Source organism: Hipposideros armiger, unplaced genomic scaffold (assembly GCF_001890085.2).
Source record: "Hipposideros armiger isolate ML-2016 unplaced genomic scaffold, ASM189008v1 scaffold_77, whole genome shotgun sequence".
Classification (NCBI taxonomy): domain Eukaryota; kingdom Metazoa; phylum Chordata; class Mammalia; order Chiroptera; family Hipposideridae; genus Hipposideros; species Hipposideros armiger.
The window spans coordinates 158,016-184,328 of record NW_017731427.1 but is presented as its reverse complement, the minus strand read 5'-3'; the positions used below and the strand labels follow the sequence as shown (position 1 = coordinate 184,328).

At 47.9% G+C, this 26,313-nt stretch overlaps 3 protein-coding genes across 10 annotated transcripts in view; 2 read left to right on the top strand and 1 right to left on the bottom strand.

Annotated features, from left to right (window-relative positions):
- The first annotated feature begins 291 nt into the window (after nucleotides 1–291).
- On the top strand, nucleotides 292–6,299 carry HSBP1L1 (heat shock factor binding protein 1 like 1). Its single transcript, XM_019643359.1, has 4 exons — nucleotides 292–1,333; nucleotides 2,386–2,452; nucleotides 3,458–3,552; nucleotides 5,537–6,299. The coding sequence occupies exons 1-4, from the start codon at nucleotides 1,283–1,285 to the stop codon at nucleotides 5,540–5,542; spliced, it is 219 nt and encodes a 72-aa protein (XP_019498904.1). The 5' UTR covers nucleotides 292–1,282; the 3' UTR covers nucleotides 5,543–6,299.
- TXNL4A (thioredoxin like 4A) lies at nucleotides 3,563–25,677 on the bottom strand. Of its 7 annotated transcripts, XM_019643358.1 has the most exons (7): nucleotides 25,206–25,293; nucleotides 23,518–23,667; nucleotides 23,028–23,097; nucleotides 21,233–21,420; nucleotides 19,920–20,023; nucleotides 16,210–16,420; nucleotides 14,511–15,757 (listed from the first exon to the last, which is right to left on the bottom strand). In XM_019643358.1, exons 5-6 carry the CDS (start codon nucleotides 19,961–19,963, stop codon nucleotides 16,249–16,251), a joined length of 216 nt encoding a protein of 71 aa, XP_019498903.1. In that variant the 5' UTR covers nucleotides 19,964–20,023; nucleotides 21,233–21,420; nucleotides 23,028–23,097; nucleotides 23,518–23,667; nucleotides 25,206–25,293; the 3' UTR covers nucleotides 14,511–15,757; nucleotides 16,210–16,248. The 7 variants fall into 7 exon arrangements, 6 of the variants coding, with proteins under 6 accessions (XP_019498898.1, XP_019498903.1, XP_019498902.1 ...); XR_002124097.1 differs by lacking the exons at nucleotides 14,511–15,757; nucleotides 21,233–21,420; nucleotides 23,028–23,097; nucleotides 23,518–23,667 and adding exons at nucleotides 3,563–3,770; nucleotides 4,185–4,343; nucleotides 25,587–25,677 and having other exon boundaries at nucleotides 25,206–25,377; XM_019643357.1 differs by lacking the exon at nucleotides 21,233–21,420.
- Nucleotides 25,678–25,867: 190 nt separating this feature from the next.
- The window catches only part of LOC109383184 (glyoxylate/hydroxypyruvate reductase B-like), a 20,245-nt gene continuing 19,799 nt past the window's right edge, over nucleotides 25,868–26,313 (top strand). The window contains exon 1 of one of the 2 annotated variants that reach the window (XM_019643351.1): nucleotides 25,868–25,945. The gene's annotated coding sequence lies outside the window, so the exon portion shown is untranslated. Of the gene's footprint in view, nucleotides 26,014–26,313 lie in introns of both variants that reach the window. The other variant, XM_019643350.1, reaches the window with a different exon arrangement.

Genomic DNA, 26,313 nt, shown 5'->3' with positions numbered 1-26,313 from the left:
CCCCGCCCCCCGCCGGGCAGCTGCCTCCAGCCCCCCGCCGGGCAGCTGCCTCCAGCCTCCTTCAGACAGAAACCAGAAGCCGTCGGGCAGGATTCCTCAGGGGAGCCCCAGCACGACCTTCCCCGCCCAACGCCCTCCTCCCTAAGGAGCCCGGACAGTGCCCCTCCCCCCACCAGCGGCCACTCACGTGTCACCCAGTCCCTGTGGGAGGGGAACAGGTAGGTGCTGAAAAGGCAGGAAAAGTGGCAAAACGGCCATCCTTTACAAAACTTATAGTTTTAACAGCTTTATTGATACATAATTCACACACCATAAAATCCTACCAGTTAAATTGTCCAATTCAATGATTTTTAGGCTATTCACAGGGTTGTGCAACCATCACCACCATCTAATGTTAGAACATTTTTGTCCCCCAAAAAATTCAACTACTGATCAGCCTCTCTCCCACGGACTCAGCAGCCGCCACTCCTGTCTCCAGACGCCCCAATTCTGGGCATTTCCTAGACATGGAACCCGAAAACCGGTGGCCTTCTGTGACCGCTCCTCACTGAACACCGGTTTCCAAGGTCACTTCGTGGTAGGAGTGCGGGTCACCCCTCTTGAGGCTGAGGCTCCATCCTTAGAACGCCCCGCTGCGCTCAGCATCTTCTGTTGATGGACAGAAGGGCGAGCCCCGCCCTCCCCGCACTAAAGGTGGAGTTGGGGTGTGTGGAAGTTGATGTTTCACTTTGCGTGGAGCTGCCCGGCAGCTTCCAGCTCCCACGAGCCGGGAGTGAGGCTCCAGCGTTGCCGCCTCCTGGCCAGTCTGTGATTCTCGCTGGGTGGGAGTGGGATCTCCAGCGTGTGATGTGCCTTCTCCTGACTGACCATATTGGGCGTCTCTGCATGGGTGGCCATTTCGGTTTCACAAACACGTCAGGCAGCCCGGGCGGCCATGTGCTGTTTGTTGCTCAGCTGGGCCCCTGGAACATCGGGGTGACCCAGCCGCGCAACCCTGGCCACAGAGCTTCCAGTCCACAGGGGTACAAAACAGGTGCCTGGGGGGTCACTTCATGGCTGGCCTGCAGCGGGTCCCAAGCCCCAGGGCGATGACGATGCCCCTCGGAAGGCGGCGCCGCCCTCACCTGGCCCTCAGCCCCCGGCGCCGCCCCGCCCAGGAATCCCGGCCGCGCAGAAGTTTCCTGGCGCGCAGCGTCGGGCATCAGTCACTCCCCTCGCAGGCGGCACGCGGGACCGCGGGGCCCACCCAACGCCCAGGCCCCTCTGTCGGCCCAGGGTCCACATGGACGCGCGGGGACCCGAAGCTCCGGGCGGGGACGCGCTGCGGGACGCAGTGAGTGGGGACCCCCGCGCCACCTCCCTCCTCGCCGTCCGGGCGCTTGAAGGGGGACTCGGGGGCGGGATGCGGGCGGCGGGCGCCCTGCTGGGGGCGGAGGGCTGGACCCCACAACCGAAGGGGCACAGAAACACCCCCCGCCCCTCCCACACACACACCACGCGTGTCCGCAGCCCCGCGGCGCCGCCAGCCAGCCTCCTGCGTGCAGGGAGCAGACAAGTGGTGACGGGGAAGCCACACTGAAAGGCCGAACCCTTTGTCCTGCTGAGAAGAATTTGGCAGATGTTGTAGACCTGAACCTACAGTTTCCTGACAAAGTGACTGTAGGAAAAGCCGCTGACAGAGGGCAGCAAATCTTCTCAGAAATGCACTTTCCGGAAGATTCCCGCCTCGGTAGCCCCATCTCTAACATGGAGAGGATTCCGGGTGTGAGGAGGGTTATATAATAACCAGTCTGAGGTTTCCACTTGTAAACTCTAAGCAGCTTGTCCCTGTGGCCTGCTGTCCCCAGCAGCAGAGACGTTTCTGGTCAGCGCCTCCGCAGGCTCCGGCTAATGAGAGCCGCCGGCAAGAGGGCAGAGCTCCACGCTGCCCGTGAGCTCTGGGTCGGCAGCCCAAGGTTCATACGAGCTCTCCGCGTTACCTGAAGACGTGCGATTGTCCTAGAGCTTCTGTTTAGGCTCTGGTCAGTCTGAGACGGTGTCTGTGTGCCGTGAGTGAGGGCCAGGCCTGTGTCTGTAGTCAGTCATGCATCTGGCCCTCTCATTATCCCAGCACTGCTGGTTAAAAAGGCTTTTCTTGATATGAGAGCTAGGGTTAACAAAAAATTCTAATACATGCTTATCTTGTTCTACATATTAAGAAAGAAAAAAAGAAAGAAAGAGAAAAGGAAAAAGAAAAAAAGGCTTTCCTTATTATCTGAAGGGAAAGGCCTTGGCACCTTGTCAAAAGCCAACTAACTGTATAAATGGATGGTCCCAGCCCATGGTGCTCCCAATGCCCTACATCGGGAGTAAATATTCAGTTGTCTTACGGTTTATTTTTTTCAGGCAGAAAATCTATTCCAGGAACTTCAAGAACATTTTCAAGCTCTGATTACAACATTAAGCCTCAGAAATATCCTTTTCTACCTTTTAGCAAAGACAGTGACGCTTTTGGACTGGTAAATGATCTTGGAATGTCTTTTTAGTGCGCAATTCTTGACCTAAGATTTCCTGGTGTTTCCGTATGTGCCTGTATGTGGCATCCTGATGTATTAATTACCACCCACAGGTAATCATTTCCTGCTTAACTGGCAGTACAGGCATTTTGTATGGCGAGGATAAATACAAGGACACCGGTTTAGTATCACCCAATGGGCCTTTGCCACCACGCCCTAAAGACACCTGGGGAGCCTAGTCCACCATGCATTCAGAAACCCACGGGCGTGACACGGAAGGGCTCCACCATAGGGCGCTAGACGTGATTCTCCCCACCTTTATTTTGTTTTCTTTCTTTTATTTTTTATTAGTTTCAGGTGTATATTTTGTTTTCTTTTTGTAACGCATTCACTGTTTTGTTAAGACATGAATTCAAACAGAATTAGGGTAGAATGTTTTGCTTGTGGAAATCCAGACAAGGGGAGCATCTGCCTTAAGACAAGCTCATGTCACATCACACAATTAAATTCATTCCTTAAAAGCTATGAGCAGAGTATTTGCATATGGAACCATTAACTTGGAATTTCTGGTTTTGTAGATGGGTTCCCACAGGGAAAAAGATTCTCAAACATGATAAAATTAAACTCAGCTCATTTCCATTATTTACATACTCATTAGAGTTTGCTTAAGACATAAATATACCAGCATGCCTTTAACCCCTGAATCTGTGTCCAGCCCAGAGGAGCCAAGTTTTCAGAACTGAGCTCACAGTTCAAAGGGTAAAGACACTATGAAAACCTCAGGGAAGGTTTGCGGATCTTCAGGTGTTAGTTTGTGCCGCGGTCTCCCGACTGGTCACAAGTCGCGCTGCCAGGACCTTGGGCCAGGCCCGGTGATGAGCAGGCAGAATCTGGAGCCGGGTCCTTGGGGACTTCTGGCTAGCGGCTCTGCACTCCACGTGTAGCTGTCCTTAACATGGAACTGGGAGAAATGGGGACCCGAATCGAAGACTTACAGAAGAATGTGAGTGACTTAATGGTGCAAGCTGGGATTGACACTTCGGTTAACGAACAAGCGGTAAGGCCATTCGCCATTCTTGTTAGGAAACAGCTAAGTTTACTTTTTGCAAAGTTTGTGACTGCTTTCATCTTGGAAAATGCAATCTCATATTTGTCCACTGTGGAATTACTGTCTCTGTGCTACATGGAAACTTCAGGAATAATGAAAGTCCTTCTCAAATGTTCTTTTCCAAATACATCAACCAAAACACTGTCAGAATCCCTTCAAAAATGCACCTTTAAATGAAAAAACTATTATTTAAAAATTGGATTTTATTGAAGTACTTTTTAACCCCACCCTTCAAATTAGTCTTTAGCTAAAACCCAAATCACGATGATTTAGAGCAGCAGTTCTCAACCTGTGGGTCGCAACCCCTTTGGGGGTTGAACGACCCTTTCACAGGGGTCGCCTAAGACCATCGGAAAACAAAAAGATATTTACATTACGATTCATAACAGTAGCAAAATTACAGTTATAGAGTAGCAACGAAAATAATTTTATGGTTGGGGGTCACCACAACATGAGGAACTGTATTAAGGGGTCACAGCATTAGGAAGGTTGAGAACTGCTGATTTATAGATTGGGGGTTATAATTAGCAGTTTCTGTCTGAGACAACATGTTCATGGAACCATTTAAAGAAAACACTTACGCATTTGAGAGTGGTCTGGAGGGTCCCACTGGCCCCGCACAACGCAAACATCTCTTTTCCAGTGGAATTTTGCACTTAATCTTGAAGATGCAAATAAATGCTTAGCTTCAGGTCTCAGGCTGGATGCATGTCCATTTGACATATATGGAGACGCACAACCTAAGACACATATCATTTTTTTTACTTGGCATGATATTGACTGCATGAGCGTGCTTTAATTGAACAATGAGATGCCTTTGTTTTTCCATTTCGTTGACAATTGTCAGCCTAAGTCAGCTGACATATATCCATATGTATGCTGGTAAATCGGAGCGGGTTCATCTACCCATGATGTATGAACACCTGCATCTGGTATTCCAGTAAAAAAGACAGCCATACCCTATGCCCTGCTACTCACGAGCTGGAGAACACGGCGGGCACTCTGAAATTCTGTCGCTGAGGAAAAATACCGCTTCCCCTGTCCGGGCTGTACGAGGCGGGGCCCACCTGCCCATCAGCCCTCCCTGGGCACTAAGGCCACCACCCTCTGAGGCTGGTAGGTGATAAGCCAGGGCCTGAGGGCTGGGACCAGTGGGTTGGGTCTCGACGCACCGCCAGGCATGGGATAGCCGTGCAATAAGTCCCTTCCCTTTATCACCCAACCCAGACTCCAGCTGGCTGTTTTAAGTTTGGTCAAAACCCACGAAATATTAGGCATCAAATTAAATGGCATCAAAACTTCACTTTTTTGATGCACATACAGCCATTATTTAAAGTAGCATCAGAGAGGTTCAGATAGCTAAAAGTTTTTTTTTTAAGTCTGTTAATACCTTTTAAATTAAAAGAAAGGCCTAAGTTCAAGCGTGTGTCTGTGGGTGGTGCCAGGTCAGGCTTGTGCCTGGATTTTGGGGGATTCTGCCAGCCCCCTAGACTTGTGTGCCTCTTGTGAGAGGAGACTCCATGATACCAGCGGTAAAAGTACTGCCCTGTATTCTGAAAGGGTTGGCACTTTGTCAGTCTCTGCATTAAGCCATATCTGTAACCCCTTTCCCACGTTCAGTTAAGCACAGACAGCCACGTTTGGACCAGCGTGCTCTCCCATCACCAGTGACTTCAGTCAGTGATGGAATGGCGGCACGAAGCTCACTGTTTACTCACCTTGATCTTGAGTCCACGTCGACTCCATCTGACTGAAATGAAAATTATTTCACACGTATTTTTCTATATACTGATTTTTTTCCTAGACAAAAGGTGTTTCAGTAATTACAGGAAGCTAAGGTACATTTATTGAAAGCTTGGATTCCACTTTATTTAACTGTGCGTTAATCAGTATATAAGTCAATCATTACCTCTTTCCAATATTTCTCTTACAGACCTGAAGACAGCAGACTAGTTGCTTGAAAATGTGATAAATGAAAAGTGTTCTTTTTGAGGAATAATCTACATGACCTGAGTTCTGATGTTTAGTATTTAATTTAAAAATTCATTTAAGTAAAGTGAATGGCTGAAAGAACAAAGGCAATCTGATGAGTGTAATCCAAAGTCGATGAACCACTGAAGACGTAGCTGTTAAATGGCAGCGAGTTTCCACGCTCACCTAATTCTCGTAAATCATGGAGGAAACACACAAATCTCTTTCTGAATTAAATTCTGCAAAGATCTCTTTTAACAAGATCATAGGCAATTTTCGGACAGAAGTTGCTTTTTAAATAACTGCATTCCTACCCTACATTTCCAGTCGCCGTTTTGGGGAAGACTCGTTTTAATCTGTCCAGTTTAACATTCTGATAGCAGTGTTCTCCAAACCAAATGAAAACCAAGAAGGCAGGTGACCCAGGACCTCTGCGTTACTTCCTGGGTCTCCCTCACCCTCCCTCCCTATGGAGGTAGTTAGCAATCAGGTCTTTGTAGGTTATGTAGAAATGCTGTCAAATAACTGTCCAACTCCCCTCTCTCCAAGCCAGAGTAAAATAAACCTGATCACCTAAAAATGGAGTCAGTTAGAGGTTCTCATTGTAAAAAAGAACATTATTCCTGCATAGAAAACAAATCATACTCTTCATTCAAAAGTGAGTCACTCATAATTACATAATTTTTTTTAAACACTTAGTTTTTGGTTTTTTTAAAGATTTTTTATTGGGGAATTGGGGGGATGGGAACATCGCTGGGGAATTGGGGGAAGGGGAACAGACAAGTTGCTGTCCTTTTGTTCTTCAGTCTAGTTGTGGAGGACAGTTGCTTCACTGGCCCAAGTTGGCACCATCATTGCGCTCTTCCCAGGCGAGGCAGATCAGTCGCCAGCTTCTGGATGGCCGCTCACTGCAGCTGCTGGCCGCTCACGCTGGCTGCTGGCTACACACGGTAGCCCATGACAACCCACTGCAGCAGGGGTTGCAGCCTACGCAGTCGCCATCGACTTATGGCAGCCCAGCTCCAGGTTGAGCTGTTGTTCAGCATCTTAGCTGTGGAGGGCAGTGTCACTGGCCCTCATATGTGGGATCCGAACCAGGGCCCTCTGGCATCCCAAGCCAGTTCTTAACCAACGCGCCACTCGGCTGGCCCACTCATAATTACATAATTTAGAATTAACCACTGTCAACCACTTTTCTCTGCATATTGTTTATAACCTAATATTTTGCTCTTTACACATCACATCATAAATATTTTTTCCTAGGTGAAAATTTCATACACACTTTTTTATGACTGAGAGTCTATCATATGTCTAATAATTTAACCATTCCCTTCAGTATTCCTTGGACACTGACATTTCCCACTTTCTTCTATTATAAATAATTTATAATGAACTCTCTCATCCACGAATTCTCAGTCAAATGCATCTAAGAAAGGAAGTGTCATTTTATTTTTTAAATTTATTTTTTATTAGTTTCAGGTGTACAAAGCAACATACTAGGTAGACATTTAAACCCCTCATAAAGTGACAACCCACCCCCCCAAGCTACTACCCCTCTGACATCCATATATAGCTGTTACAATACCATCGACTACCTTCCCTACGTTGTGCTCCACATCCTGTGACTATATATACCTGTATATTTAGTTATAGTTGACAGTCAATATTACTCTACTTCATAGAATAGGTGTAGAGCACAGTGGTCAGGCATCTACACAGCCTATGATGTGATCCCCCTGATAAGTCCAGTGCCCATCTGGCACCTTACATAATCTTTACAACATTGTTGATTATATTCCCCAAACTGTATTAACCACCAATTTGTATTTCTTAATGCCTTCACCTTTTTCACCCTGCCCCCGACACCATTCCCATCTGTCACCCTGATAGAGCTAGTACACCCATCTGGCACCATAATTATTACAATATTGTTGACTATATTCCTTACGCTACACCCTACATCCCCATGGCTACTGTGTAAGAGCCAATTTGTACTTCTTAATCCCTTTCCCCCTTTCACTTATCCTTAACCCCCCTCCCATCTTAAAGAAGTCCCTCTAAAACTCCTAGTAATGCTGGTTTGGTGGTGATGAACTCCTTCAGCGTTTTCTTGTCTGGGAAGCTCCTAATCTGTCCTTTGATTCTAAATGACAGCCTTGCTGGGTAGGGTAATCTTGGTTGCATGTCATTGCTTTTCATCACTTGCAATATTTCCTGCCACTCCCTTCTTGTCTGCAAAGTTTCTGTTGAGAAATCAGCTGACAGTCTTATGGGGGATCCCTTGTAGGTAACTAACTGCTTTTCTCTCACTGCTTTTAAGATTCTCTCTTTGTATTTAACCTTTGGCATTTTAATTATGATGTGTCTTGGTGTTGGCCTCTTTAGGTTCATCTTGTTTGGGACTCTGTGCTTTCTGAGCTTGTATGTTCCTTTCCTTCACCAGGTTAGGGAAGTTTTTTGTCGTTATTTCTTCAAATAGGTTCTCAATTCCTTGGTTTCTCTCTTCTCCTTCTGGTACCCCTATAATGTGAATGTTGGTACACTTGCTGTTGTCCCAGAGGCCCCTTAAGCTCTCGATTTTTTGGATTCTTTATTTTTTCTGTTTTGGTTGGGTGTTTTCTGCTACTTATCTCTACATCGCTGGTTGGATCCTCTGCTTCATATTATCTACTGTTGATTCCCTGTAATATATTCTTCATTTCCATTGTTGTATCCTTTATTTCTGACTGGTTCTTTTTCATGGTTTCCATCTCCATTTTCATGCTTCCTATCTCTCTGTTGAAGTTCTCCCTGAGATCACTGAGCATTCTTATAACCAGTGTTTGGAACTCTGCATCTGATAGATTGCTTAACTCCGTTTCAGTTAGTTCTTTTTCTGGAGCTTTGTTCTGTTCCTTTATTTGAGACATGTTTCCTTGTCTCTCCAGTTTGACTGCCTCTCTGTGTTTGTTTCTATGTATTAGGTAGGGCTGCTGTCTTCCAGTCTTAGTAGAGTGGCCTTATGTAGTAGGTGTGCTGTGGGATTCAGTGGCGCAGTCTTTGTTGTCGCCTGAGCCACGTGCTCCAGGTGTGTCCCTTGTGTGGGTTGTGTGTGCCCTCCTCTTATAGTTGAGCCTGGTTGCTATTTGCACATCAATGGGAGGGACTGACCCTTGGGCTCACTGGTTGTGAGGACTGGCCTTGACTATGGTGGAACAGTTGTGGTGCAGGGGCTCACCCTATGGAGCAGGGTCTGCCTCAGCAGGACTCTGGTGCCTGTCCAATCCATGCCTTGGGTGTGTCATACTTGGAGGCGGCTGGTCAAGCTCCAGGTCGTTTTGAAGCTGGCCACTGGGGGCGCCAGTCTCGGGACCACCTTGGAGGGGATCCGCTGTAGATCAAGTTCAGCCACAGCCCGAGCCCCACCTGGGGCCACCCAGCAGAAGCCAGAAAGAAATCTGCAGATGGCTGCCACCTGTGTCGTGTTTGGATGTGCTTTGAGAGGCCAAGCTGCGAACCAAGGCCCGCTGCCGCAAGTGCCAGCTTAGGGCTGCTCAGCCAGAGGTACAGGACATGCTGAAGCCAGATGCTGCTTGTCTGAGTTCTGCGAACCTCTGAGAGACCTTGGAAAGTCTGCAGCTTGAGCCAAGGCAAGCAGTCTGCACGAAAAAGCCACTGAAAGCAGCCTGGGTGTGCCTGAAAGTTGGGTGGGTCCAGGGCGGAGTGAACCAATGGCGGAGACTCAGAAACGGCAGCTGCCTGCGTCCACATGCCGGGGGAGGGCTCAACAAAGAAACAATGGCCTGTGCCAGCTCCACCGTCCAGGGGAAAGCCGCCTCTCCAGCCCCTTGTCCCAAGCCAGATAACTCAGTTCCCTACCATATGTCCCTGCTGCCTCTCCAGCTGCTGCCCCAGCGCTGGACCACACTCCACTGGTGGGCAAGTCCATGCGTGGTCCCCTCAGGAGGAGCGCCTGTGAGAGCAGCCACCCTCAGTCTCACTCAGTCATAATCTCTGCTGGTTTTCACAACCAGAAATTATGGGGACTTCTCTCTCCAGCACTGAAACCCTGGGCTGGGGGGCGGTGCTGGGACCTCTTGCTCCTCTGGGAGGACCCCCACAGCTGACATAGCCCTCCCGATCTTTAATGGTCACATGTAGGTGCGGGACCAGTCCGATCTGCGTCTCTGACCTTCCTACCAGTCTGGAGATGGCCTCTTCTGCACATCCCTAGTTGAAAGGATTCCGTTTAGCTTGATTTTAGGTGATTTTCAATAATGGTTGTTTTGTAGATTGGTTGTAATTTTGATATGGTTGTGAGAGAAGGTAACACAGCGTTTACTGCCATCTTGGTCGTCTCTCCAGAAGTGTCATTTTATACTCCCAACAGTGATGCATGTCTTTTGCAACCCAAAGTTTTTAAATTGTATCATTTAAATTCAGTATTCTTGGTGATTTCAAATCATGATAGTGAAACCAGAGGCCAGCCGAGTCCGTGGTTCATACTGTCTGCGCGGCTCAGCCAATAGACCGACACCGGAGTTGGGTCGGAATAAGCGTTACTATCAGAGCACCGGTGGTGTGAGAAGGCAGCGGGGTTAGCTCCTCCAAAAACTACCCTACAGTTTCAGACTGGCTGGGGTATTTAAGGGGAAATCTGGGCATTTCTCCAGAGCCACATGACGGTTCCAGGGATCTGCATGGAGACTTCCCTCTGACGATGTGGCTCCCCAGTGACCATCAACCCAGGAGCAGTGATGACAGTAACCTGGAAAAAATGCTAGGCCGTAGAGATTGTGATCAGTAAGCATGGGGGTACTAATCATAAGTTTCAGGGTAATTTTCTAAAACAGGGAACTGGGTGGGACAGGAGACATTCTGAGCTCAAGCCGCAGGGGGATGATCTATTGTTAAGCTATAGGGAGGTCAAGGAAAGGGGGGGCCAGGGGCATGGAGAGGCCTCTACTATGGGGGTGCCAACCGGGCCCTGCTTCAATTGTTCCTTCAAATGTGAAAAATCTCAAAGTACCTCAGCTGTAATCATAATTTTGGCAGAAACTAAAATGGCTATACAGAAGGTGCCAAAAGTATACACATTTTAAGAAAGGAAATCTGTATTAAAATTGTAATACTCGATATAGACCAATAACAAAAGATGAATACAAGTCATGTTTGACTTCTGCAATTACAAGAGGTGCTCAAAATGGTTACTATCAGCGACCAGACACTTCTGATGACAGCGAACTACTGCTTGAGCAATGCTGGCCAAAGTGTCCACTTGTGTACAATTTTTTGGCACCCCTGGACATTTGAATCGAAGAAAACCAAACAGATCTGAGTCCTCATCAACACATAGAATAGTTTAAAATCCAGGATTTTTAAGAAGTAGGCAAGAAAGTTGCTATTAGTTATTACCTAAAATAAAAACATTGATACTGTCAAAAATATACTAACTTCTTTCTAGAGAAAGGTCCAAGCTGATCCTCTTTTATAAGCTGACATTTAACATCTCAATTACTCCCTGAAACCTTTCAAGAGATTATTTGGCATTTTATAAAATCATACCTGTTTCAGTATCTTCCTGACATTTTTATAAATGATTGCTATTTCCCAGCACCTTTTATATATATATTTTAAATCAGGATGTTTCCATAGGAATAGAGGGGAATAGATTTGCATGTGTTTAAACTCTCGTTCTACCCTAAACTACATTAATACACTTTAGTAGAAAGCGGTGTATTCATAAGTAAAATGAAGTTACTTCAATATCAAATACATATTTATACACCTGTAACTTAAAACTCATTTAACACAAGTTATGAAACTTATGAAAAGCTTATTAAAGAGGCGCAATGTGTAAGGCAGAAGTACTGGGTGCAATTGTCTGAAGTCTTAAATTCTCACACGTAACTTGCTTTCTTTACAACCATAGTCTCTTGCCTGATCTATCCCCACAGACTTTTAACTCTCCCCAAATCTCCTTTCAGCCCCTCCAAGCTGGGGCCAGAAAGATCTTTTCAGCACTGCACCTCGCTCCTTCCCGAGGCCTGCGCGGTGCCGACACCTCCCTCAATCGCTCCCAGCCCCTCCCACTGCCTTACCAGGGCTGTGTCCCCACAAGGTCCCTCCTGGAAGGGAGCCCCACACCCGCTGCCCAGTTACCTCTTTTTATGTCTGATCTCAGCTTGGAAATAGTTTCCACAGAGCCCTTCCCTCGGTCACTGTCTGATCAGACTCTTTCTGTATGATGTCACAGCACTCTACTTGCTGACTGTCACAGTGCTTTTATGTAATCAACTGTCCCCATAAGGCGCAGCCGGGTGGATTCTGCTCACCTTGTACCCAGTGCTGGCACCATCCCTGGGACTCAAGAGCTACGCAAACTTTTTCTTTTTAAGTTTATTTTTTTATTGCGAAATAAACATTTTTAAAATTAGTTTCAGCTGTACAACACAGTGCAATAGTTTTACTTTTTACCCCTCAAAGTGACAGCCCCCCCCAACGCACTTTTTTGAATGAATGAATTTGAAGTTTCAGGATACCTTGCAGTCTTTTACCTGAGGCTTTTTGCCCATGAAGATGTATGCGCTCGACCCCTTTACTGAGCAAGGAGACCAAGGGCCTGAGGAAGGACTGGGGCTGACTGCAGCGACTGGGACAGCGTGTCACCCAACTGAGCCTGCATGGCAGCAGAGTCCCACTAGGGCACTGTCAGTGTTCTCTGCTTAGCTTTGGATGATAAATGTAAAAATGGCACAAAAGAACCCTAGGATCAGGTGCTTTTCCAAAGCCATTCATAAAAGCGCTATAGGAAACACTGCGAGTCCCCCCAAGGTCCCCATTCTGATTTTTGAGACCTCAGTCTTTCCCAATTAGCACCTGAGCTTTCAGGTAAGAAACCTGCCGAGGCTGTGAGTACACCTGCCCGTTAGCTGGCCAACCTGAGGCTCCCAACTCCAGGTGTGGGTTTTGCAGCGATGCTGTGTTTTAGGGTGGTTGTGGGTGGTGGGTGCTTGGACCTTGTGGGTGTCACCTCCTCCCCGCGGGCCCCACTGCACACAGTTGCTGGGTGTTGTCATGTATTGGCTCCTCGTTGTGAATGTCTGAACACAGACGGTACGTGCACACATCCGGTACCCTTTCCCAGCAGTGGGTGACTTGCCTGTGCTGTGTGTCACCCTCCGAGTTACCTACTTTCTGTATGACAAACACTGTTTTCCAATAGCGCTCCGATGAACGCGCCTGCCTCTCCCGTGTGCCGGGTCTCGGGGTACTGGCTCCCTTACTGGTTTCCTGGACGTGCTCTACCTCCTGCTGCCTGTCAGCGGCCGGACTCCTTCCTGGACTTGGCGTAAAAGCCATCCTGAGAAGGACGGGAGACAGAGATCCCGCAGGGCTCAGAGCCGGGGTGTCCACAAGCTTGGTTACTAGTTAATGTCAACTTAAAGTGACATGGGACAGCAACGAGCTGACCTAGGCTGGGATTCACGCCCTCTGCAACCAGTTGTGCAACCTAAGCCTGTTTCCTTCTCTGCAAACTGTCTGCTGGCAGGTGGATGAAACGATTTGAGAAAATGGCTTGTGCATCACTTAGTTCAGGGTGAGGCAGAGAGTAGACATATTACAATGAGATGCAAACTTGGAATGAGGAGCCCGACTCATTATAAAGTCAACTATACTGCATGCAGCCTATGGACTGCAATATATTCAACTGTAAAGCACCAGTGAAAAGTTATTCAAGTCAGATGTAAATGAACTTATTACCTACAACTCGTGAATACAACAAATTTACAACATGCATTAAATTTACAAATGTGGAGTGTATTTTTTTGTTTTTTGACAAAACAATTTTAACAAACCTAATAAATCTTTATCAGTAAGAGATGTAATTCACATGCCATACGATTCACCCAATTAAAGCTTGCCAAGTCAGTGGTTTTGGGTAGTCACTGATATTCACAACCATAACCATCAATTTAAAAAAGAAACCTGTACCCAGTAGCTATCACCCCCCCACACCCCACCCACCCCCGTCTTAACCACTCATCTGCTCCCCCCACCCCCTCACTCGCCTGCTCTGGACACTTCGCGTCAGTGGGATCGTGCTGTGTGTGGTGACCAGCTTCTCACACACTGTTTTCAAGCTTCATGATGTTCTGGCCTCATTTCTTCAGACTGGATAACGTTCCGTCATGTGGATGGAGCACATTTTGTTTCTCCCTTCAGCAGCTGATGGACATGTCGGTCGCTGTTCACCAATTTGAGCTATTTTAACGCTGCCATACATGTTCGTGTCCAAGTGTCTGTGTGGACATGTGTGTTCGGTTCGCTTGGGCATGTACCTACGAGTGATGTGGCTGGGTCACATGGTCACTGTTTTACTTTTGGAGGAAACGGCAAGCTGGTTCCCAGCGGCTGCGGCGTTTTACCTTCGCACCAGCAGTCAGGGCGCCCTCTTCTCGGCATCCCTGCCCTTCTGAGTCTATGCACACCCTCCTAAGTGTGACATCACCCGGTTTTGAGTTGCATCTCCTTGGTGATAATGACAGTGACACTCTTTTCATGTGATTATTGGCTATTTATCTTGAAGAAATGTCACAAGTATAATATTGACTGTCTATTATATACCAGGTACTTGGGGTCACATTGATTTTGCCACTGGCCCTCACATGAGATGGCATTACACTCTGTAAATGCAAAAATTTACAAAATTTTAAAATGAGAAGTCAAACTGCAGATATGCATTTGATTTTTAAATCCATTTAAAAGCACACCCTCGTTTGTATTTATTGGTTTCAATTTTGTTAAGTATGCCTCATGTGTCCAGGACGACCAGTCCAGGTGACCTGGGCAGTGCGCACTTTCACACCCAACGGTCCACCAGGCACTGTTCTGAGTGGTCCTGACACATGTCAGTCACAGCAGACACTACTGCTGAACAAAACTCTCCTGCTGGAAAGTGTTATAAAAGAAAGGCTTTATTGAGCCACATGGTAGCGAGAGCAGCAGCAGGTCCCGGGGCGTGCGGTCTGCGCCGCCAGCAGCAGCCGGGCTGGGTGGAAACAAGCCTGCCTGAGGTCCTGCCTCTGGGGAAGGGAGATGTGTCGAAGAACTTACACTGGCTACAGCTATGGGGTGGGAAGGGGCAGGGGCAGCCCTAAGATCGGTGCACAGTCTGAAGAAACATTTCCAACTTTTCACTGGTTACGGACAACGGACCAGGAAGTCCATGTGTGTGCAGGACGCAGTGACGTTCAGCGGCCGGCAGCGAGACCCCTGGGGGTTGATAGAACGCTCCAGCGCACAGTCGGGAATCGGTGCAGTCTTCTGCCAGCTGGCCCCGCCATGAACTGGCTAACTACTCGTCTCTCGCTCTCACTTTGGCCAATGTCAGTTAATTTAGAACATCTCAGACTTCCTCTCCGGTCACTACCACCCCTTCACTCCAAAGACGGCGCTCTAGGAGGCCACTTGCCTGAGGTTGTGAGGAGGCGGCAGAGCCGGGGTGTGGGGGTGGGGGGGTGGAAGCAGGCAGGGCTCCAGCTGTGCCCCCCCCACACCCCACACCCCAGCTCCGCACACACTCTACACCGTCTGTGCAGCAATGTGCTCGGTTAGACACCCCCCTCCCAGCCACCACTCTGCTGCTGGGCTAGGAGATTTGTAAGAGGCCTGAGATGGATAAGGAAACTACTGGGTGAAGCACACTGTCTACAAAGAACAGATTATTCTTAGGAGTGAGGAACTGCTCTTACTCTTTATATTATATTTAAAAGAAAGGCTCCAAAAATCATTATTTTATTGTACTTTTTATAACCAGAAAAATGAAACCTTTTTCCTTAAGTGTGTATTCTTTCTGAATTCAAGGCTTTGGATTCTGTTTTGGGTTGAACTGTGTTCACCCCCAATTCGCATGTTGGGTGCCCTAACCCCCAGGACCTCAGAATGGGACCTTATTTGGAGATGGGGCTGCTGCAGATGCAATGGGTTAAGGCGAGGTCACACTGGAGTCGAGTGGCCCTCAGCTAATGACTGGGTCATTAGGGGGGAAATCTGGACAGGCCCACGGGGAGAGGCCACGTGAAGGTGAGGCCGGGGCCCGGTGAAGCATCCACATGCCAAGGTGCTGAAGCTGCCAGAGACCTTCCGGAGCTGGGAGACGGGCAGGGAACACACGCCTGGGTCATGACTTCCTGTGTCAGGCCTGCGGGACACAAATTCTGCTAAGTCACCCAGGCTGTGGTACTTTGTTCCAGCAGCCCCAGGAAACTCAGAGTCCCACTGCCAAGTGCAAAACAGAGTGGCCCACAGGACACGCCCGAACTTCACTCCAATGGTAATGTTAAGAACTGAGTTTTGACTTCCCGAATCAGTAATCTATACAACCAGGTTCTTAAGAATGAAACGATTAGGACTGTTCCCATCACCCAGTATTTTATTTACTTTAGCTAAATATTTAGATGTTTGCTAATATAAAAATACAGTGACCAGGTCGACTCAAAGTTAAGGCTATGTGCCCATTATTGCAAAGGCCCTGCAGCCCTGTGGGCTTACTGCTCTTCACACCTTTTCTCAAAGGCTTTCAATAGCTTAGAACATTCCCACATGGAACTGACTCCACAACACACATTCCCCCAGCCTGGGCAAGCTCAGTACCTGTTAGGACGAGGGCTCAGTATCTGCTGGGACGAGGGCTCAGTATCTATACTTCGTGGAGTAGTCCTTGGGAGACACGACCAGGCCGCGACCTTTCCGGGCACCTCGGTACACAGTCTCGATGATGTCGATCATCTCCTGTTTGTCTTCCATGGCCCAGTTGATCTTGTTGTTGTTTCCAGTCCCCAGGTCAATCATAATGTGCTTGTTCCTGCAAAGAGGAAACAGGGTCAACAGGCACAGAGAGCCTAAGTGCCCCTGATGTTATAAGCACCTGTCAGAAATCACCTCGGACTTGGACTTGCCACTTCCTGGCCGTTCCTTCGGCCACAAACACACTAAGTCATCTCGTCTGATTCTGATGCGCTCAGCAAACAATGGCAAGGCAGGGCCACCGAAAGGAACCCCTGATAAGTGTGGGGACACTGGCTTAGGCAGCGCACAGCCACACACAGCCGTAGGAGCTGGACAGTGGACCCGGTGCCCTGTCAGTGGTCACCCCTATGGAGTGCAGAGACCAGGGATCGCCCTAGCGCTGTAACGCTGAGTTCTTTCAAAACCAACTCATAACTGAGGCCAAGTGACAGCGCTGTGTGCCCATTTAAATAGGGCGTGCCTGAAGGCATAAAGTACATTAGAAACCTTCAAAAAAAAATCATCTGAGACAAGGACACACACAATCAAGAGGCTACACCACGATTTAGGAGAAGACGAAAAGAGCCTAAATACTATTTTTTTTTTTTTTTAAGCTGAGCCATCCTGCTACCTGTTGGCAGCTCAGCGGCTGCTCAGCTCGGGCTGGACTCAAACCGCTGTTGCTCAGAGCTCAAACTCTTGAGCGAGCTCTTAACCAACTGAGCCACTCGGCCGGCCCCTAAATACTATTTTAAAAAACACAATGGCTTGTCCACCAGCCCTTTCAGTATGCGTCTGTATTTCCCCAGGACAAATATCCTACAGCATAACTCCAGGGTGTTGTACTCATTAGCCTGAAAAAAGCAACGTATGAGTTTTTCATGGAGCTCTTGTGAGCATTCAGTATAAGTTTAATTAAAAGCCCTACTAATTGTGAAATTATTCGTTGTGAACATGATAGTATTTCTGTTCGGGAAGCAGACAGTTCTTCACAGGCGGCTACTTTTTACAGGTGTGCTGTATACAATGACGGTATGAAAGCTTGTGCCTGTGCATTCATCTTCCTGGGTTGTTGGAGATGATTTTGTTGCCTAAACTATTCACGCCACAAGCTTGGACACTTGGTTTCGGCCCACCATTCCACGGAAAGCGCTGCATCTGGAAGCCCCTGCTGTGGCCTCCTCAGCCAGAGCGAGCGTCCAACAGACAAATTTGGTGTCAATTCTGCTGCAAACCTTCACCTCCAGGACAGCCTTCCAAGTCCTCGCCTGGCCCTGCCCTTCTAGCCTCCCGCAGCCTGTCACCCCACATTCTGCAGGTCCCCACAGGGCGTGCCATCTGTGCCTCTGCCCCTGGGGGAGTGCTTACATGTGGCTCACCCCACACTCCCCACCGCCCTGCGTGGTCTGGTGTCTGTCTGTAACTACGCGTCCCCTGGCCTCGCCCCACTTCCCTGGGTGATGGACTCCACTGCGGCCATCGGATGAAGTTCTGCAACCGCAGGAACCCTGTCTTATCTGACTTGATGTCCCAGCTCTGGACCATAAAACCTGGAGGAACTCAGCATACACAATGGTGGACAAGTTAACTGGCGTGCTGACACTGCTTGTATCAGAATTGGGGATCACAGACAGGAGAGTCCCGTCCTTTTCTGAGTGCAACCCCAGCCCCCAAACCAACATGCACAGCCCGCCACGCACCACCCAGAACCCTTCCCCGTCACAGTGTCTCCTGCCCTTGGTTGGCCACACACAGTGGGGGCAGGACCCAGGATGGCCCTCAAGAATCCTGCCTGAAGGATGGGGGTATGGGGAGGGTACGAGGAGCATGAAGAAAAGGCCAGACTGCCGTGAGTAGCCTGTTAGTGGCAGCCTCGGCTCTGAGACCACCACCGGTGAGGGCTCGGGAGGAAGTGGGGAACATGTCACTGGGAATGGAGGAAGGGGTTCTTCTTAATGGCGGGAGAGCGTCAGCGACACTTTCCTGCAACTGGTGGAAAGCAGGAGTCATAAGTGATAAACTCGGACAGTTAGCTGAGGGAGTATCAAGCGAAGTTTTGAGGACTCCACCTGGTTTCTTCTTGCTGCTTATAGTAAAATAGAGAAGAGAAACAAGCTGGCTTACAAACTGCAACAGAGCAAGAATAAATTCTCAGACTCTCCAGATAGCAAAAGATGCCGAAATCCACAAATGGCTGCTGGACACGTGGCACAGAGAAAAGGAACAGGCCACACACCTTCTGCTGAAACCTACAGCAGACCTCAAGTCAGGCCGTTCAGTCAGAGGAAAGCTGTACATCAGGAACGCTCCCCAGGAAGCCACCGTCATGCAGCGGGCATGCCCTTGACGCCCAGGACAGAAATACTGCCGGCTCGGGCTGAGAGGCATAGAGGATACAGCTGATGAAACCCCAAATGCTGTTGGCAGGAAGCAGGCTGAGAAATGACCCAGCTGCAAACACCTTTCATGAAGAAGGCAGGAAAACCTCGGTAGAACCCCCTCGGGGCGGGCATCGGCCAGGGGCCCAGCTTGGCACCAGATCCCTCACCCTCCGGCCCCTCCTGAACCCAGACCTGTTTCCTGTGCCTGCACACTGCATGCTGGGGGAGTTGGGGCCACAAGTAAGGAGGGGGTCCAGGAGCTGTGCTTAGTGGGTCCACATCGATTCTGCAGATGGGTGGCAGAGGGTAGGCTGCAGTAGGCAAAACCCTAAAAGAAGCCCCAGGGTTTCCTGCCTTAACCTCTGGAACTGTGACATGATGAGACCGTTCCATCCCACTTCACAGGGATTCTGCAAATGTCTCTAAGGTTACTAATCAGTCGACTTCAAAGACAAGCCCTCTAAAATCAAAACAGGAGGCTGGAGGGGCTGTGTGAAAAGAGCTCAACCTGCCATTGAGGGCTTCAGACATGGAGGGGGGCCTCTAGGAGCAGAGAGGAGCCAGCGAGGACAAGGATGAGGCCTCAGACCCACAGCCTCGAGGCAGTGGGTGCAGCCAACAACCTGAGCGAGCCCAGTGGCTTCCTCCCAGACCAACTGCCCAGGGAACAGCCTGACCTGGGGCCCTGGCCTTGCGACACGGAGACCCTGACAGCCCACTGAGCCTGCCTGGGCTTGGCCCTCAGAACCTCGAGTGCATCCAAGCTCGTGCTAGTTTGTTACATGGAGTAGAAAGCTAACACGCACCAATTTCCCAGTAAAATCTTTAAAAAATAAAAAAAATTTAAAAAAAATTAAAAATAAAAGCGAGTTTCTTTAAAACAGACACTTTCATCAACAGATTACATTTAAAGATATCTGAAATGTCAATAAGAATGTCTTCCATTTAATTACACTTCACGTAGGTTTCTGGACAGTTATTTCAAAAGGGTAATTTGTTGTTAAGAAAATGCTAAAACTGCAACTGTTACTTTGAAAATTATTTAAAGATCACACTGATGGTCTGGTGATACAAGCTGTATGTGATATGACTACATAGCTGACTTCCTTCTAAATAAAAGAATCTAAAGGTATCTTGATTACATTAAACTTCCAGGCCAACAATTTCAATTTAAATAACTTTAAGAGGACATACCTGAAGAAAAACATGACAGTACACGGATCGTATAACTCATACATTTTGTTGAAGTCAGGTACTTCTGTAATATCCACAAGATAAATAACTGCAAAATTTTTAACCTAAAAGTAAAGATTGAAAGAAAAAAGAAAAACCTAAGATAAATCAACTTTTCATTCTGTAAAAGCACATTCAAAAACAAAAACAACAATCTGTGTATAACAGAACAATTTGCCAACTAACTCTCCAACATTCTTCCCAGTAAAGGTGATACACAGGGACACGACATGCCCAGGACCCTGAGCAACCGGCTGCTCATACCTCACTTTAACATTTTTCAGAACAGCTGGTTACATGAGCCCTGCAGAAAATGCCCCCAGATACATTATTCATGTCGATATAGCGATAATCTATGGGAACTTGTGCCAGCTTATACTTTGACAGCTCCTTAATCACATGCATACCTTTCGAGTTCAGCCCTACATCCCTCACTCACTTTTGAGCCCTTGTAAACACTAACAGACTAGTACCCCAAATATAACACTGTATATAACATTCTCTTTAATTGCAAGTTCATCAAAGATTTAGAAAACCCAGAAAACTCTAAATAAAATCCCAACAGTTAACTGCTGCAAATGTATTTTTGGTATCTTCTTTCCCCTTTTTTTCTGGTGGGAAGGAGGGGCCGTCTTCAATGGCCCTTGTCTCGTGTGGGCAGCTATGTGCGGACACGCCAATACAGCAGCAACTGGCCTTCCTCTAACTCTGACCCCTCCCCATTTCTTTCCTCTGGAAAAACTGCCATTTGTCAGGGCTTCCCCTAACGTGGGCTGAGGGGACTGTCATGAGGCCTCCCACATGGCCTGAACGGTTTCTTTCCTAAACATGTCACATCCATGAATGAACCTGCAGTGAACTAAAACCCGTGTATTTTTTTAACATAAAACTGAAATTAAGCTAGGTGTCTGTTCTCCATGTAAAAAAATGTTCACTTGGAAAATATAGAAATGAAGTGGAAAAAAAAATCACTGCTTTGCATCCAGCCCAGTACTTTTCCAACAAATTATATAATTTAGAAAACATAAGACAGGCAAAATCAGTCAGTGGTACGAGTGTGTGAGAGTGAAAAGTAACGTCTCATTTCCCCACACGCTCGCTCATGAGGACCTTGTAGTCGCTGCTTTTCTCCAGCTGACCTCACTAACATTTCCTCACCTTATTAAGTGAAGCTCTCAGGAAACCCTTTTAACAGTTGAGTGAGTGACAGTCCACCCAGTGGGGTGGACGCTCCCAGTCTAAAGCCCGATTTCAGAGACAGAGACTCGTAGTACCTGGGAAGGAGCTGTGGGCAGGACCACAGGGGTCAGTTTCCTCCCTGGCGCTGTGATTGGCCTAAGTGCTCAGAAACATGGTCAGCACTGGGTTCTGTCACTGGACGCTGTGCTGCCTCCAGTTTTGCTGTCAATTACAGCAGCGATGTCATGGAGCACCAACCTTTGCCTTCCTAAGGGCAGGGAGACTGAGAAAGGTGACTGTTCGTCAGGCTTTTCACACAATGCCAGGCGACTTTCGCCACACCCCAACAATTAAACACCCTTTTCTCTTTGATATGTGTAAAAACATGACAGCACTGTTTTAATGTTTGTTTCTTTGAAGTTTACTGAACGACTGGAATTTCTACCTTTTTCAAGTTCTATGCCCATTTACGCATGGGAGTCATCTTTTTAAAAGGCACTTTAAACTTATTTGCATAAGCCTTTCATATTTAAAACACATATTACCTACTATCTTTGCAGTAGTCCTAGCTGGTGGTTGAATAGTATTTTTTAAACAAGGACCACATGTAGAAATTTCATTCTATTATCAAGTTGTTTTTAATATACACACTCTTTTGATCTGTTGCCTGCATATTCCTAAGCACACGTTTTTTTTCTTCAGCAAGTCAGTGATTCAGCTGTCCATCAGTCCCTCTGCATGCCACTAAATCATCTCCACGTAGGCTGACTCATGCAGACCACTAAGATAGGCCGGCATGTGACGCCAACCACCGGCCCACCTTTGTAGGAGGAGCTCCTTCACCAGCTAAGAACCTACCCCATACACCAGAAAAAATGTTCTGGGCTGTCAACTGGCACTGTGTAGTCTTGATGAACTAATTATTACATTTGTAGGTAATTCATTTCAAATCTATCAAAAAAACTGCATAGTAACTATTTTCTAAAACTACTACATGTCCTGATTAGCTCTACCTAGAGTAACTCTGGCAAATCTTGTGATGTGAGAGTAATAGTAACGGTGGCTAATGATTACCGAGTAGACTACTTGCTCTGTTTCAGGAAGTGTGCTAGAAGCCTTTCTATGAACTCTACCCTCACCACTGCCCTGAGAGTTAGGCACTGGTACCCCTCTCTCCGATGAGTAACATGCGGCGCAGGGACAATTATTTAAGGCCACACAGGTAGTCAGTGGCAGAATCCAGCTCAGTCTGTACCTTAACCACTGCTCAACCCTGCCCCTCACAGCTTGCCACTAGCTGCAAAGTTCTTAGATCAAGAGACACAAATCCACAGTGAACCCAAACAATGCTCATTCTGTGTGTTCCTAGCAGACTCTTCACGGAACAAGCTGTGTGGTCCGCTGGCTTGACTGATGTCACGTGATGCTGAGATGGACCCCAGGTCACTTCTAGAGTTCCAGACACACATTTGCCTTATAAGCACCTTGATTAGAATGCGCGGTCACGAGTTGACATTGCTCAGGTTCTGCATTTTTTAAACTCTATTCGTACGGACTTTTTAACATACAAAAATGAAACGTCCCATTTATTCTTACCCATCGTGGGATCTGGGTGACAGTGAGCTGTGCCAAACTGTGCTCCTGCAAAATGGCAAGACAGCTCAGAGGTGCACGAAATAGCCTCTCTTCGAAGCTATGCATAAAATCAGCTGCTAAACAGGAAGCTTTATTTGTTCCTATCACTCAACCAGCCTCCAGGCATCTGTAAAGGCTGGAAGGAATCTCTGTTTGAGGACAGCTCAAGGTGAGTCCAGCCCTGTCCGGTCAAGTCAACACACCACATTTCAGGAGAAACATCAGGTCCGGCCTCAACACTGAACTTTTACTCACTTCAGAACAGCTGGGATATCCAAACAGGGCTCGTAACAAGATGAGGAGGATCCCCCATTATCTGCCATTTCTGCAGAGGGAGATTTTTAAACAGAGTTAAATTGTTCTTTATGCTAAAACCTTCAATTTCAAAAATTCCTGTTGAGCTTCCCCAGAGAGTGCCTCCAGAATTACAGTCTCATTTTACCCTTATACTAAGAAGAGAATAAAACATTAACAGTCTTGGAATATATTTCAAGTTTGCGTTTTGAGTTACTATATTGTAATACAGTATTAAAAGTTTATTAAAATAAAAACCCAAATTTTTGGACAAAAGAAAAACGGTAACTTCAAGACCAAACAAAAATACTCAAAGTAAGCCCAATTAAACCTGTCCTGATCCACAGGTTCAAAATCAAAAAGAATGTGTTCACTACTGACATGGTGATTCAGTCTGTGACCGCCAGAAAGGGATTAGGAAAGAACTCTGGTCAAAGTCCCTGACACTTACGTTAACACACAAAATCTGCCTCCTAGCTAAGAGCATCTTGCTGAGTTTTGCTCAGACATGAAGAGCCAACCAACCCTCAGGTCTCCAGCCATCCTAGCCTCGCGCTGAGGGCAGCAGGATCTGGACATCACCTGGTGGTTATGCCGCCACCTGCGAGGCAGAATTGAGAACACACACCCTGAGTTATTTCAAAGTCAAAACGCTAATGATTTGCTTATTGGAGAAGTGCTTGGTAGTCTTCACTGAAGTCAGCAGTAAGCTGCCCTAGACCTCTACAGCTTAAGCAATGAATAAATGACTCCCTGGCACCACCTAACTCATGACCTCTGACCCCAACTGGGAGGACCCCCAGTGTGAGCGGACAGCCCTCTCCAGAGCACCACAGGCTCCTGCTCAAGCTCCTCAAAGTCTTGGTGTCCAAGAAGAAGAGGAGGGGATGCTGATAACCGCAGCACTCAAACCCTGACCCTGACCTCTGAGAGTCACATCACAGTTGCCAGGGGAGCTTCTTAAAAATGCCGTTTGGGGACCTCACCCAAGACCTACAGAGTCAGAATCACTGTGATGCCCTTTGGTAAGTAGTCCAAGTGGCACTTGTGACGACTGACATGGAAGACGGTCCCTGACACTCACAATGCACCACCCCCGCCTCACTCTTCTACCAAACAGGTGACAGTAAAAATTGGCAATGGCAGGTCAGATAGTTTTTCCTGCCTTAATTTCAAATTATATCCTTACATCTCATTTTATTCACTCAAAGGTGTTATTTTAACCCAGCTTATATCAGCATCTCCTATTCCCATGAAAGAAAAGATGTTTTTACTTTTACTCTTCATTAAAATGAATGCCCTCTCAAATCATTTATAGATTATTAAGTTAATTATTTCATGAGCACGCTAATATATTTGGACTTTTGCCCTCTTGCTACAATTGCAAAAATCCAAATCAAAGTTAACTTAAATCACCATGAGGAAAGTAAACAAAAGAACTAAGTGCCTGGTTATACAATAGTGCCCTAAATTGCACTCTTACTGTCAGCAACTAAATGCCACAGACAAACCAGTGCACTAATATTAAAAACTAGGAAAACTAGCTCTAACAAGCACAATTCTATTTTCTTCTACTGGGCCCTTCATTTAAATCACTCTAAACTATAAATCACGTGACTTACAAACAGCATGGTGGAGTCAAGAAAAGAAAAACGACGAAAAGAAAAAGAACAGGATTTATTATGCTACTAACATAAACGTTCTGCTTTATAAATACAACAAATAAACACAGTCCCCCCAAAAGGACAATCCTTTTAAACTATTTAAAGTAAGCTCCAACGCCCTTGCCAAAGTCTGCAAATGTGTTTTGTTCACGACGTTATAGATGTAAAGTCTGAAAACACCCTATCCCTGGGAATTATTAACTTATTTCGGGGGGGGGGGGGCTCATGAACCTCTTTAAAATTTGAAAACGTATGGCAACTTCTCCCAGAAAAAGCCATGCGCCACTGCGTGCGATTTCAGGCAGCACATCCTCACCTCACAAGGTGAGACGCTTTCCGTGTATCAATCCTGCGTCTTCCCTTTACTCGGAGGACGTGCCGCACATTAGAAACGAAGGCCTTAAGAACGAGCATAAAACGCAGTTTTTAACCTCCCTGCACCATGTCCTGCCGACCGGCCGCGGGGCCGCGTTACCTTTTCCGCGATGCTGTACAGCACCTCGTCCATCTTCATGCACGTGGGGTCCCAGTCGTGCCCGAAGCGGATGACGACCACGCGGTCTTCCTCCGACAGGATGGCCTGGTCCACCTGCCAGCCGTTGTGCAAGTGCGGGAGCATGTACGACATCCTGGCGGCGGAACGGGCCCTGCGCGAGACGCACTCAGTGACCGCGCTTCTTCCGGCCCCGGCTCAGCGCGCGCGGGCGGGCGGGGGCTGCCGTCCCGCTCCGGTCCCCGCCCGGCCCCGGTTCCCGCCGGGCCCCGCTCCCCGCCGAGGTCGCTCTCCGCCCGGCCTCGCTCCCCGCCCGGCCCGGTTCCCGCCAAACCAGGTTCCCCCGACCGGGCTCGCACGCACCTCCCGCGCAGCGGTCACCCCCGGCGCGGACGCGCGCTGACGTGTGCGTGCGCGTGCCCGCCGAACGTGCGTGTGTCCGCCGTGCGTGCGCGTGCCCGCAGCCCAGAGGAGGGGAGCCGGCGGCCCCGCGGCCCAGGGCTGGCGCCCGGTTGTCTGTCCCGTCAGGGCGTCGGGGAGACCGCGCTTCCCCGCGCTGCCCCGTGACCCGGAGGAGGCGGCGCTGAGCTGAGGAGCCCCGTGACCCCGAGGCGGGGCCGCCCCGAGTGCGTCCGTGTGGCGCGCGTGCTTTCCAGACATCAGCACAGTTAGCTGGACTCGTCAAAAGCGGTGTAGTCACAGAAAAGTTCTCCAAGCTATGCGTAAGATTCCAACGCCCCCAATTACAATAATTGACTGAAACCAGCATTTTTACAGTCTATGTGGTCAAGTACGTGTAAGAGTTACCGTTTTAACCCCATTAAGCGTTCAGTGGCATTAACTACATTGGCAGCCTTCAGCACTGTTTTCAAATACGTCTTTTTGTTAAAAAGCTTCGTTGAGATACCATTCATCTACTGTAACGTGAAATCCACCCGTGTAAGGAAATCTGGTTGTTCAGAGTCGTGGAACCAGCTCTACCCTCACCAGAGACATAATAGGAAATGATTTCCCCCCATCCTGTGGATTGACTTTTCACTTTTTATTGGTATCATTTGCAGCACAAATTTTAAATTTTTACTAAGTCCAA